Source organism: Agelaius tricolor, unplaced genomic scaffold, assembly GCF_023055355.1.
Source record: "Agelaius tricolor isolate 1412-34295 unplaced genomic scaffold, bAgeTri1.0.p SCAF_3, whole genome shotgun sequence".
NCBI lineage: Eukaryota > Metazoa > Chordata > Aves > Passeriformes > Icteridae > Agelaius > Agelaius tricolor.
In genome coordinates this window covers 21,997,687-22,012,527 of record NW_027269263.1, presented here as the reverse complement: position 1 = coordinate 22,012,527, position 14,841 = coordinate 21,997,687, and the positions used below count along the sequence as shown (strand labels likewise).

At 41.3% G+C, this 14,841-nt stretch overlaps 1 protein-coding gene across 1 annotated transcript in view; it reads right to left on the bottom strand.

Moving 5' to 3' along the window:
* The window catches only part of PLBD1 (phospholipase B domain containing 1), a 38,235-nt gene extending 24,102 nt beyond the window's left edge, over positions 1-14,133 (bottom strand). Inside the window, exons 1-3 of the mRNA XM_071423077.1 lie at positions 13,994-14,133; positions 7,308-7,527; positions 762-845 (exon numbers count right to left, since the gene is read on the bottom strand). Of these exons, the coding sequence (XP_071279178.1) occupies positions 762-845; positions 7,308-7,527; positions 13,994-14,078 (389 nt within the window). The 5' untranslated portion in view covers positions 14,079-14,133. The remainder of the gene's footprint in view (positions 1-761; positions 846-7,307; positions 7,528-13,993) is intronic.
* Positions 14,134-14,841: the final 708 nt, after the last annotated feature.

Sequence of the window (14,841 nt, the reverse complement as noted above, 5' to 3'; positions counted from 1 at the left end):
TTAATATATGCACACCAATAACAGTCAGATATTCAACCCTTTATGGAAAGGGCAAGACAAGGCAAATATGGAAAAATTAGTCCCCAAAAGTGACCATTTCACACAAGTATTTGTAATGGAATAAAAACACAAGCCTAATGAGATTAAAATAATTGGTAATCATAGCTGAGTTTCCCAGTACCTGGCCTGGTTCTTCTCCTATTGTAGTTTCTCCACCAGTGTAGCTGCATTATTCGAGCAACTACACTTTTTTTTTACTTTTGATTTTTACAATTAAAATGAAAAGTGAATCACAACTTTTGTGATTAGAATAGAATTTACACTGGTGGTAGAATAAAATACTAACCTAACAGAAGAAGAAAAGGATACACAATGCTAAAAAGATTAAGGTGCTAGGAGACTACTGTTCAGTGTAATATTGAAAATATCAACTTTTCAAAAAAGGAATTTTACTAGAATGACCTTCAGAATTCATTGACATTTTCCCCACCCTTTGGCAGCAATGGTTTTAAACATTTCTTGGAAAGAATCAGAATTAGGGAAGGGTATATGTACTTCTTCATGTATATTTAGAATTTCTTTTAATAATAATGGCATTCAATCAGAGGGAAAGGAAGCATATGCTTCCCTCAGCCCATAAGGAAGAGAAAAAAAAAAAGGTTGAAAATTCTGTCATACTCCAACTCCATTGGAGTATGGTTGAAAATTCTGTCATACTCCAACTCCATTGATTGATTTATTTTTAGCAAATAAATACATACGCCATAAAATTCTGAACTCCTCTTCGAATGGTGGGAGTCTTAATTAGCTGTGGATACATATTTGCAGCATGGTCATACATTTGCCTGAAAGAACAAGAGTAACAGGAGTTATTCCTTTGCATCTTCTGTTTACCAACCAGTTAATTAACATGCATTGACAGCAAAAGCAACACAGTCCACAAAGTAAGTTTTTCCTACTCACAGAAAACACTCCAGTGCATGACAAAGAGCAAAAGTAACACAAAAGGATTGTTAAAATGTGACTTAAAATAAATTACTTTGTCAATGTCTGCTCAAACTGCTGCACAAGATAGAAGATAAGCAAGAATGAGATTTAACTACTTCATAAAAAAAACTGCACCTTCAGGGAATAATTGTAGGCCAGAAGCATCTTGAAAGCATTATCACATTAATTTAAGCACAACAAAAATAGTTTTCTGGAGACCTATGCTATTTGGAATCACAAGAAACACAGAGGCAAAGGTAATATAATTTGCTGATTCAGTTCATTTCACTCTTCAGAGAGAATTTCAGCATGATATCTAGCAGGTTTTACTTGCCAGTAACCATGTTCCTTTCTGTTTAAGCTAAATATCTCAATTTTTAAGCATGTATAAAATGATCCTACGTGTTACCACAGAAACTCCCACTCATGGCAGTCTTAAATAGATTCAGCTTCATAGAGACCAAAATTCTTGTGGCTTTTTCTGTTGTTGAATTCAGTTAGCTGTTTTATCCACATTAACTTTTAAAAACAGAAGTTGAAAAGGCTTTGTTGCTTGTTGGTTAGGGCTTTTTTGTTTGTTTTCTTGAAGTGAAGTACTTCAAGACGAAATCAACTGTTAAAAAAATGCTCAGGAGCCCAGAATTAAAGGCACCCTTCCTTTTTAGCTGAAATGTAATTGTCTGATCCAAGCCAAAATAAAACCTCAACATTTCTCTTAATGTGAGTCAAACTTAACCAACATTTTTTTCAGTCACTGATTAAATTGTAAAAAAAAAAGGGGGACATCAGCAGAGAATTATATCACTGAGGTCTGGAGTTGATAGAGATAGAATTACATCCGTCATCAGTACATTTATCTTCTAGCAAGTGCTGAGAGAAAGAAAACAGCACTGAGAAACAGATACCAGCCTCAAGGAAAGCATATGCCAGCAGGGCAAAATTCCTGTAATAAAACTTGTGAGAGCAGCTTTCTCTGGGAGGGATGCAGACAGGAGTTCTTCCCAGTTTCCCTCAGGGCATAATTAAAGAATACAGATAGAGAGAATGGTTTGCTGATGACTACAGAATCATCTACTGACCTCTTCTCCCCTCTTTCTGTCCCTTGCCCCATTCCCAGACAATTGCATGAATTTGATAGCATGATCCTGCTGCTTCTTATCTCAGTTCTGGTACCATTCTGACAATCAAATCTTATTGTCTCACACGTTCAGGCAAAACAGTAATCCAGCAAAAATGTGATTTGTTTTCATTTGTAGATTGAGTTAAGTTGTGGAAGGGAGATGCTGGGACAAGAGGGGAGCATTCAACAGCTTTGCACCATTACATTTCTCACAAAACTGCAGCAACAATTTTTAGTTCTAGAGTTTTCTGTCCCCCATGTAAAGCAAGACTACATAAAATATCATAATCTACTTCCAGAAGACTGCAAGAAAATTGGAGAAACAGATAAATATTCTCCGCCCCGGCATATTCACAGAGAATTTGGCAAATAAAAATCCCAAGTAATTTTAGGAAGGGAACTAAAAACAAACATACTCTATACTAGAAATCATACAAAACATACTCTATACTGGAAATCAGAGCTCTCATGTCACTAAAGAGGAGCAAATAGCACAGGTTGGTCCATCTGGCAGATGATAATTTAGTGATTAGAGCCAGATGAGGAAGATAAAATCCAGCTGGGATACTGGCCTAACCACTGCCTAAGCCAGGACCAATGATCAGGCTTCCAACTCAACCATCAGCTCTACTCTCTATTCTGCATTCAGAAGTTATGCAGATTTTACAGCAGTAGTATCTTTAAGCTGTCATGACTGATGTAGAGACTGGGTTAGGTTAGAATTGTGACTGAAAACACCTTCTTTAATGGTTTCACTCTTATTTGCTAACAGAGGACAAACAATTCCTGGAATTGATTTTTTTTTTTAATGATCAAGGTTATCAAGAATTTTTCCCCCAGTTGCTCTCTTCAGTTTTGGTTGTTTTTTTTTTTTTGCTTTAACAAAGCTTCTATGTGCATGGCTTGTGTGTTTTGCAAGGGCATTATTCTCTGAATTAAATTAGATCACTACAGTAAGGCTTTGCAACTACATCTACAGCCAAACACAAGGCAATTGCAAATCTGGGACAAGAATTCCAAACCTAAAACCAGAAAAGCAGAGTCCTCCTTCTTTAAATTAGCAAGGAAGACGACAGGACTCCGGTCAGCTGAGGCTATATGAGGAAGAGTAAAATTAACGTTGCTTCAAATTTAAATGCTGTTTTTAGGCACCTGGCATGTCCCAGCTGGAACTGATTTAAAATAATGTCACAGATTTAGATGTGTTCTGCCACTAAGTAAAGTCAGGCCTCATTAACACTTCTCTGTTAGAAATGGGGAAAGGAAATTCATACCTAAGAAAGCCAGAGCAAGTTCCTTGGCCAGATGATATGACTGGACTTTGCAGAAAGGTGAGAGATTTGGGATAAAAACAAGTGCTTGGATCCCCAGACACTACAGACATTAGGATTCAATTTATCCAATGTCTAACTAGGCATTTTAAAAACATATGGATACTCTCATACTCTGAATCAGGTGTCAACACTAAGAAGATGAAGCATACTCTAGAGAAGACTTAGATTTCTGCCATCACTGGAAAACTGGTCTGACTATTGTTTTCTCTACCACTGACCTATACAGTTAGAGCTGAAATTAATTATGCCCCAGTAATCCAAGATAAAACAGTTCTAGCATGTTTCATATTTTGATTTTTTTTTAAAATCTCATTATTTTACAGACTGTTTAGGTTCCTACTATAGGCAAGGCATATACTTTTCAGAGAGAGACTTTATCACTCTTTTGCTTATATGCTAAAGGCCTAGCTGTGTCTGGAAACTCTCCTTCATGCCCTACAAGTAATGTGAGATCTGAGCTAGCTGAGAATTCCCGAAGGTCTCCAAATTGCAGGCCAAGTTGGACCTCCTGCTCATCCAACAGCTTCTGCAGGAAGCTGTACTTTAACATGGGTTCAGGCACCAATATTTCCATCCTATCAATGCATCACATCAGAGCTATTCCGAGCAGGACTGCTAGGATTTCTGCAAAGAGCCACCCTGGGTCTGCTTCATGGAGTCTTTACAACATATGGATGCAAGACAGCTGGAGACCATGGAGATGTTCAGACTACAGGTAGCCATGTACTAAAAAGCTCTTCAATTACCAAGCACACCCCATGTTTTCACATTGGAAGGCTGTGCCTGAACAACCTGAGGTGCTTGTACAGGTAAGTCACATAAGGGTCTTCACTGCAGCAGCTAAGTGGCTGACAATGCAAATAAAGCCTTCCCCAAAGCTAAACACGTACCTACACTCTCCCTTGTTCTTACCAAGAACTTAAAAGGGAAGCTGGAGCTGTGGACACTAATGTGTGCAAAAGTAGAACAATAGTGTGTAGAGACACCTTCTCTAAGGAGAGTTGTGATGGTGCTAGAGTTTCCTTAAAACAGGCTAAATGGGTCAGGCAGTCTGATGGGAATAGAGTTACTGATTGAGAAAGGCTGTTTCCCAGTTTTACTCCAGAAGACTTGTTTAACTGTTCCACAGAAAGAACATCTGCCTGCATTTTAATGAGGATTCTCTAAATTTCTAAGCTAGATGAAGGAGAAATGGAATTCTGAGTGCAATCTTAACATCTGCAGACTCAGGGAGTTCTCACTTCTGCAATTTAAGAAATTGCAAATACAGTCTATAAAAGGATTCATTAGTTGCAGTTTGCCAAATAAAAACCCACCAAGGTCATGCAGCTAAAACCTGAAGTAGCAGGTTCTCTGTCTTATCAAGGGTCAAGAAAGTATATCACTATTTCATCTCTGTTCCTTACCTGAAACATTTTCAGAAGGTATTAGCTTCTGGAGAAGCCTTCTTTATCCAAAATAGCTTTACACAACCTGACAGAAAAAACTTGTTTGTAACTCACAGAGAGAAAGGCGCTTGCAATGCAGTTACAGATGGACAGTGGGGCAAAGAAATAGCCAAAAAAATTAAACTCAGACAGTATGTATAATATTTGATACTCATTTTATTGACAGCAAGCAATTTCAGATTTTGCACTTGCCAGGAGATTTCTTGGTGGATTTTCTCAAAAAGTCTCCCCAGAAAAGGCAGACTTTGGCTACTTCTGATTTTGCATCTTAACCCACTCTTGCACTTAATCTCCTTTCAAACAGCTGAATTTCCCATTTTGCTTAAAAGCCTAAGTCTCAAACCATACTTTTCCATATTAATACAAACCCTCAGCTTCACTTCTGTTCATTACTAGTTCTGCTACATCCACTTCTTTACAAAGAGCCACTCAGTGCTGGAGCTTTTAGCCCTAGAGTAACAGCAGCCAGGGCTAGGAACCAAGCTCAGTAAGCACATAACCTGCAGAAGGCAAAAGCCTTGAGGAGAACAACTTGGATAACTTCACTTCTGTGAATCTTCACTTAACACACATGGGAAAAAAAAAAGAGAGAAAACCTCCTTCCTCCAAAAGTTAGCCTAGAATAAGACATCAGATAAATCCCTGCAGACACTGTTTCAGATTCAAACCAATTAAAAAGGAGCAGACACATACTTAAGTTTGTTTCAAACCCAGGAAGACACAAATCTACTGTGGAGGCAGAAGAGGAAAGGGTGTGAGTTGTTCCTACTAAAGCACTACTTACCATCTAATTGAGCTTAGCATGGACTGGGCTACCTGTACTATGACAAAACTTAAGCTTAATCACCTATTGATTAACACACCTAGGTAAAGCCTTAGGAAAAAAACCTGTTGAACAATACCCAATTTTAACAATATTCTAGATGTAATGCTAGCATTCCCCAGATTTAGGGATAGTTTACATAAACTGGCCAAACAGGGCAAGGCAGTAACTTCTCACACCAAATAACAGATCTCTCATGAGCTTAATTCCCTTTCCTGTCTGGAGTACAGTTTGTGTACTATGGATTTTAGGATTCCTTCACTCCCTCAGAAGTGTTTTGTTATTGACAAATATTACTTTATTGAATTTCCTTTATACACTTCCAGAGACCTAGGTGCCTCACCAGTAAAACCTACTAGAGAATCACATTATCATATGCCCAGAGAACTATCCATAAATATTAACTGATCTTAAAATATCTTACTAATTAAATGAATTATAATCTTGTCCAGCAGCTGTATCTGACAAATGTTCAGCAGACAACCTTCCCTTGCTGGCCTGTGCAACACAGACTATGGGTATTTATTTCAGTATTCCAAAAGCAAAACTGGTGGAGCCGAAAAGTCAAGTCACAGCAGCCATTGCAAACTCCTCCCAGCATCAGAATTTTGGCATTTTTCTCTTCCTATGAATACGTTGATAGAGCAAAAGATGGAGCTTGTTCAACAATAAGCCACGTGTCATGTTCTTAGCTGTATCACCAGCTATAGAGAATCCCAGAATCACTTAGAAGATTGGAAAAGGCCCTTAAGATTATCAAGTCAAACCTAGCACCGCCATCTGCTATCAGGGAATATTTCATAATATCACTCTGTCTTCCAACTTAGCCACGGAAAGAACAAAGTTTGATTGGGGTATTTTTTGGGGTTATGGATTTTTCTATTTGTTTTATTTTAGGAAAAAACCCCTGCACTGGATTCGTAACAAGTATAAAGTTCTCTCACTTTTCATAGATGTGCACTGTGGGAAAGGCTCAGTCCCTCGGGGCTTTCAGGAGAACACTACCCCTTCTAGACACACCCCAGTCTGCTTCCAGGACTATAGTTTTTGGGGTTTTGTTGTTGTTGTTTTGGGTTTTTTTTAAGTTGGCCAAGACAACTCCTCATGCTGTGAAGTTTCAGTATCTGCTCTCCAGCAGTTTCTTGACATTATCTGCTGAAAAACATCCTTAAGGAAGCCCTGCAGACCTTGCTAGCAACATTTCTCCCTGCCTGAGCTGCTCTCAACTGCCTTATCAGCCACCAAACTACAAGCTGGGGAAATAACCACACTTTTTGCTACTCCTTATGCACTTCCTTACACTTACATTATTTTGTGATTACATTACTTAAGCAGTAATACAGATACAATACCCATCTATCCCACCAAGGTGTTGGGAGATGCTGAAGGATGAGAAGGGAGGGCACATCCTAATCCCATAATGAAGAAGCTATACTTTGTACCTGCTGCTAATTATAAGAATACCACACAGATGCAAAATGTATCATTAGTTTAAAAGGAAAGGAATTTAGGACAATGAAAGCAACCAAAAAACCTCACAAGTACAGAAATCCCCTGGAAGTGCCATGAATTGAGTTGCTTCCTGAGGTACTTACGGAGCTGTGAGATAGCCTTCCAAGAAGCCAGCAACATACATAATATCTTCATTGCTTAAGGTCTGCGAGCCATAGCCTGCTCTGATCTCCAGGACTCCCCAGCCTGTTTTCTGTAGACTGTTGTTGTAGAAGCCATAAGCATCGCCACTCCTGTCCAGCATATTCCTGACCTGAAGTATTTTTTCAGCTTTATTCCAGTACACAGTTGCATAGCAGAGTTCTGTGGTGGAGAAGAAAGGAGACAAGGGAAACAAATATAAGAGGTGTTTACTATGCAATACTGAAATGTCAAGACAGTATTTTGGTAATTTAAAAAGTTAATTTCACAGCTTTCCATCAGGTTTAGTTCTACTACAGAGATCAACGCTAATGCTAATATACTGAAAAAGGGCATGAGGACTAACTGGAGTTTTACAAGAGCTCACAGCTAAACATTCTCATGTTATTTTTCTGGAAGTTTTCTACAACTCATTCAGTGTACAGCTCCAGCATAGCAGAGTGTTGACATGAAACTCTGAGAAGTATTTCCTTACCTGGCCCAGAAGACAAGCTCCAGCATAGCAGAGTGTTGACATGAAACTCTGAGAAGTATTTCCTTACCTGGCCCAGAAGACAAGCTATACAAATCTTATTAAAAGCAACTTTAGAAGACAGTATGCCTTAGGAATTGCAGAGGATTATAAACTACTGTTGACTTAATTTTCCACCTAAAGATTCAAAAACTTCTAAAAGCTTTCTAAACCAGTTCCTGAGATGACATAACAGAGGCAGTAGGACACAGTGGATCACAAACCTAAAAGCACAGCAGGTATGCAATCCTTTACAAGGTACACAGTGTTTATCATGCATCTGAAATAGAATTGATCCCAAGCATGATACAAACAGGAAGGAGGGGAATAGACTTCTCAGAGTTCCATTTGGACTGCTGTTTTAAAAAACATTCTTGATTTCTTGTGTTTTAATTCTGCAAAGCTGAAGAACAAAGAGCAAGGTAAACTGCTTTCTGAAAAAAAAAACCAAACCAAACCACCAAACAAACAACATCAAAAAAATCCCACGCGCTACAATTCTAATTGACTTCTCTCTAAGAGGGGCTGTGATTACATCAGCTCTCTATGCATGACTGATCAAATCACTACTACATCACTGTGGGAAGACTTTAAAAATTGTATGTCAGAGGTCCAAGAATCATTTGAAAACTTTTAAGGGATAAATTCATAAACAGTCCTTCTGAATGACTGCACAGCCCTCTGGCATATCACCAGCTAACTTGCTGAGGGAACACTGCCCCATCACCCAGGTCATCAAGGAAGATGCTGACCAGTATCAACCCCTGGCACAGACCACTTGTTACCAGCCTCCAGCTAGGCTTTGTACCACTCTGCACTAGGTCAGTCTTCATGACATACTAGAGACACTTCTCATGGGAACAGCAAATGTATTGGCAGAACCAGAATCTTAGTAGTGAAAGAACTTTGCTTTTTCCACATTCTATGAAAAGAAGTTGTTACATGAGTCTATTCAGAGATGAAGTAATTCAGGGACTTGGAACACAGTGTTTAAAAACATGTTTTTCATCTGCCAGGTACTGAGGCTATTTAGATTAAAAGTAAACATGGGAATCACTCAGACTGAAAAATCTGTGAACTGAAGAGCAGGCTGATAAGGGTCATCACTGATGAAAGCCAAAGACCACCTTACAAAGCTAAAGCTTATATACCAAAAAAGTCAGGGCAAAGGAAGTTCTGTGAGGGGGTGATGCAAGGGGTCAGAGCAGAACTCTGTCTGTCCAGCAGTAAATGGGAGGCCTGATTCCCACCAAGAAGCCCATTGCAGGGCAGAGGAGAGACTACTTGCACAGTAAACAAAGATGTTGAGGAACAGATAAAAAGAGAAAGAACAAACTAAGGCAAACCATGACCATGTTTCCATATCTTCAGGAGGCTGTGGAGAGGTGGCTGGAATTCAAAGGGAATCAGGGCAGCTGGGTATTGCTATTAGTGCCTGCAAACTAAATAGTGATGTCAGAATATCTATTAGACCTATACAGAAGCTGTGTCTGCCTAAAGCAAAAGAGCTGTTGCTTTCCTTTGGAAAAGAAAGTTGATGCCAAAGCCAGACAGACCCATCTGACACAGGTACTTGCACAGTGGGCTGGGTTCCTTTGTTTTATGCTCTGCCAGAGCATGAGCGCACAGAGCTATTTTCAAAACTCCAAACAATTTTTTTAATTACCCCTGGAGTCTGCCCTGTCCCAGCTTCCCTACATGACAAATTTAATCTGAAGAAAACCAGGACTCAAAGCCAATGGGAGAGAAGGGAAAACATCAAATCACAGGAGAACTTGCAACAAACCTTGAGAGGCCTTTAAAGGAATAGCATCAAGGTAGCTGTTACAGTTTAACAACAGTGCTGCAAACCACTATTTCCCATTACGGTTTTTTCTTTTGATTGACTCATTTCACCTTGCAGCTGGAGTTAAAACTACAAGCTTATAAACCTGTCTACACTACAATGTAATCAAAGCATTTAGTACCACCTAATTGGTACAATTTTATTCTTATTCATCTAAACAAGCAGGACTGCCTTTGCCAAGAAAACCATCCAGAAGTATAATATGGAATACAGATATACAAGAAACATGTGCACATTTTCAAACAATTCTGTTTGAGTTCTGAAGAAAACAGGAGCCTTCCTATTGAATAACATTTATATTTGAATTTTAATATTACATTTATTTCTGGAGGGTGAGAGAGGAGCCCTAGCACCTCTTATCCCAGCAGCGATATTGGTCAATTTTTGCATATAAAGCGATTGCAATGTCTCCATGAACCTACAACTCATCCTTTCATCACCAAAGTTAAGACCTCCAAATGTTCAGCCTGCTAGAACTCCAACAAATCAGAGACTGTGATAATCTCTAACTATTCCACAACAGTGTTGCTTAGAATAACCTCAGTAACACACCAAAGCACACACTATCTACGGCAATGAACAAGTCAAAATCCTGGGGGATGGGGTGGGCCAGTGGAATCATCCTTCCCCTCCATGAGCCAGCCAGGAGAACTGCACAGCATCAGCAATGCAGTTTCACCACAACGACCAGTGGGGTGGGAGAGAGATATGCAGAAGTGCAATGACAGAATAAGCCTGGAAAAAAAGAGTTTCTTCTCCTTTCTGCAGGAAAGGGGGACTGGGAGGAGCCTTCCTTCAAGCGGCCTCCTTTTAAAGATACATCAACCCTTTTCCCAAATATAGATCCAGAAACAGAGACTACAGCTGGGAGAGTGCTGGAATTTCTACAGCAAGTGACAAATATCAGCTTTCTGTCAAATTTATTCTCTAAATAATGGGAAAAGGGTATTCAGCCAGGAAAATAGGAGGTGGTAGCAGTCCCTTTGGGTTTTAAGCTGAAACACCAAATCTGTTCTCTGCCTTTTGGGCTCAGTACAGGCATTTCAAAAGTTATGTTAAAACAGTATATTGTCTTTTACTTGGTGGCAGCTGGAGAGTAGAAATACATACATGTGCATTAGAATATGAAACAAGCAATTAAAGGAAATGCTAAGATAGAGGACTGGCATGAGATGAAACACAAGGAAAGCAGATGGTGAAAAAGACATGAAGGAATAGCAGCAATCTGCAATAAAAAAGCAGAATTGACAGAGAAGATGAAAAATGAAAGAAAAGCAGTATGGAGATGGCTCAAGACAATCTAACAAGCACACTACTAGTAATATTTATTAGATAAATTAGAGCCAAAAAGTAACACCTAGCATGCATTAAGAACACCAGTAAGATTTATTTGGCAATATGCAACAGTTGCTTTTCCTTAGGCTTTCCCAGCTATAAGTTGCTTTTAAAACATATATATATCAAGTTAGGTTATTGGACTTGATAATTAAAGAAATGAGTAAAGCTCTTGCTGGATGAAAGAACTACAAGGTCTGGGGGTGAGAAATAATATTCGTATTTTTCCTTAGTCTGCCAAGCAAGCCAACTCACAAGCAATGGAACACTGGTTGGTTCACACGTAACAAGCTAAATTAACAATTGTGAGCATCTCCTACTAATATGAAAAATTAGTAGTTAAGGAAACCCGTAGTTAACTACTAATTTTTATCTGTGGCTTTCCAAATGTGAAGCTATTTTTTTGTAGAGGTGTTCTTCATAGATTCTGCCCATAAACTTTCCACTAAATAGGGAAGACAGTGCTCTCCTGTTTCACCAAAAACTAGTTTTGCATCACTTCAAAATACAAAAAAATTTAGAACAAAATTGCACATTTGATTTCAGTATACCTACCCTCTCCTACAACTAATGTTCAGTAGTAAAGATTATATTATCACAGTATAGCATTTAAATATTTAAGGTCAACCATAATAAGGGTGTTTCTGTTCAATGTTTTAATTTGAAAGACCTTGACCTACTTTTCCATTAAAAATTTTATAGAATCATAGAATGTTAAAGTTTGGAAGTGACCTTAAAAATCACTTAGTTCCAACCTCCCTGCCATAGGCCTCATCACCTTTCACTAGTCCAGGTTGCTCAGGGCCCCATCCAACCTGCCCTTGAACATCTCCAGGGATGGGGCATCCACAACTTACTTGGGCAGCCTGTGCCAGTGCCTCAGCACCCTCATGGTAAAGAATTTCTTCCTGTAACTAATCTCAATCTGCCCTCCTTCAGTCTAAAACCACTACCCCTTGTTCTGTCACTACCTGCTCGTATAAAAAGTCCATTTTCCTCCTTTTTATAGTCCCCCTCTGGGTACTGGAAGGCTGCAGTGAGGTCTCTCCAGGATGAACAACCCCAGTTCCCTCAGTCTGCCTTTGCAGGAGAGGTGCTCCATCCCTCTGACCATCTTTGTGACACTCCTCTGACCCTGCCTATCCATGTGTTTATTTTTTTAGAAGCAGCAGTTAAACTATTTTTGAAAGGCTGTATAACTCTAAACAAGGGAGATTTCAATATATGGTTATGACTGGAATCTATTACAAAACAAAAATATTTCAGGGCTTCTTTAGAGATTAGCTTAAACCCCACAAGAAATTAACAAAGTCCAGTAATTTTCAAATAAAGGAGAAAATGCTTTCTTGATCTGCCTGAAAATAAGCTATTTGTGTTTTCTACTCTACTGGCCTTAATTAATCCTATTTCCTCATGCATTTCGGGTCTAAGTAATTTTTCAATTTGCTTCCAACAGGCCTGTCCTTTGAAGCCTAATGCCTTGATTTGTGCTTACATCAGTGAAAAGTAATATTCAAATGTGACCTATCAATTAAGAGTTTCAGTCTTGTATGGTTTTCATGTTCACAAGGATACTTACTAGTAAAGCTCAGCAAATTTGCCAAAACAGTTATAGGTACCTAGTATAGGTCACCCAGAGGAAACAAAACCAGCCATTCAACAAGTAGCTTCACTAATGTCAGAGCACCTCAATTTAAGTCATATTAAAGAACGTTCTCTAGAAACATTTTCCAAAGTGTATGATGAATAACCTTCAAGGCATTCAAAGTGCTAAAGAACAATGAACCAATTTTTAAAAACCCAAACAATGGAATCTAGACAATTCACAATGTTGAAAGCCATTTACTCTATTAAATAGCCTAAAGGCATTTCTATTTGCTCCTTTGTAGCTTTCCTAGTAACTCAATTATGATGCTAGAAATCAGTTGGGCATTAGATGAAACTACTTCATAGCCTAAACTTCCTTTCATTTCCTCTAGATAATTTACAGCTGACCCTCCCTTTCCTCTTCCTAACTGAAGTTTTTGCCGATCCAGGTAAAGTTTTGAAAGTATGTCTGCAAGATGAGATAGGACTGCCCACAAAACGATATGCTTATAATATTTTGCACACGTTGAAACAACTGTTACATGAATTTCTCCTTGGTTTGTGGCACTTCATACATTAACTGGGAAATTCCTGGAAGATAAGCACCAAATCCAGCCTTTAAAACCTTCAGAATTTATTGAAAGCAGCACAAGAGTGAGATACTCTGTCCCTGCCCGAGGCAGCGTGGTTGGAACAAGGTGATCCTTAAGGTGCCTTCCAACTCAAACCATTCTGGGATTCCGTATGAGCGCTGAAGCACAGACCATGACCTGTACCCCACAAGGCAGCACTAAAACTCTGCTAGTCACAAGCTGCAGCACGCTGTAGGCCACAGCACCACAACGAAGTCTTCATCCCGAACGATTCCCGTGCCTGCATATGACATTGAAAACCAGCTCGGCTGGGAGCTCAAGGCAATTTACCACCTGTTGGATCCTCAGTTTAAATCCCCGCGCCCCTTCTGGGAACTGGGAGCATGTTTAGAAAGCGCCGGCACCGAACACCCACGAGGCAGCACGGCCGCGCCGGCCCGGCCGCCGGGCACGAGGTGCTCGCGGAGCAGCCGCTGAGGGAGCGGAGCTAGCCCGGCCTGCGGGGTCCCGCCGTGGCGGCGGCCTCGCACCCGCGTCCCAGGCAGCACGGGGCGGATGCACGGCTGCCACGGGCAGGGCGCGGAGCCCGGCGGTACCCCGGGAGAGCTGCAGCCTCCGCCGCAGACGAGCCCGGGCCGGGCTACCCTCCCGACCGCCTGGAAACACTCGCGGGGCAGCCCCTGTGACTCCTGTCGTCCCCCCCACCACGGCGAGGGGGCTCTGGCCGGCCGCCCCCCGCGCCCCCGCTCGCCTCACCTGCGCGGCCGCCCACCGCCGCCCACAGGAGAACGAGCGCCCAGCAGCAGCAGCGGCGGCACACGCTGCCGCCCGCCCGGGCCATACCGCCGCTCCCCCGCGACTCCTCCGAGCGCCGGGAGGCGGCGGGACTTTAAGAAGTTCCCTCGCTCAGGGCAGGTCTCGCCGCTGCCCCCGCCTCCTCCGGCGCCCGCCCCGGCAGCGGCGGCCCGTGCTGGAGGTGGCCCTGCCGGGGACGGTTGTTCCCCGCGCCGGCCGCCGGGATGTGCCCCGGGAGCGGCGGAATCTTTCCTCCTCCGATACGGGTTTGGAGACCCCAAGGCCTGGCTGAGGTGTGGGAATCACCCCTGGCCGAGGTCTGGCGTCGCAGGGTAGTGAAGGCGGGTCCCCAGGCAGGTGCCTGTGGCGCCCCTGGACTTCCCGAGGGTGATTAACCTTGAAGGGGCGAAAGCAAGAGGAGTTGGGCGATGCATTATCAAAATATGCGTTTTGCATCACAGCATGAGAAACGACAGCGAAGGGCAGCTTTCAGCCCTGTAAAACAGTAACTGCTGTGTGTGTCCCAGCAGAAGAAATGAGGGATAGAACTTTTCCTAAAGTTTTCAGATAGAGACAACATTCCTCGGGGTTTTCCTTTGCACCCGTGATTCAGACCATTTTGAGGCACTGCGTTTTTGTCTCACCCAGTGTTGGATATTCTGCCATTATCTGAAAAGGGCCATTATTGGGTCTTTGTGTTTCAGTAATTGTTTAAGACAGTTTGAATTTGATACTGGTGCCTGTAATAGCCCTATATAACACGATCACATGCCAACCAGTTCAGGCCAAGTAGCAAGCCTTGGCCCCAA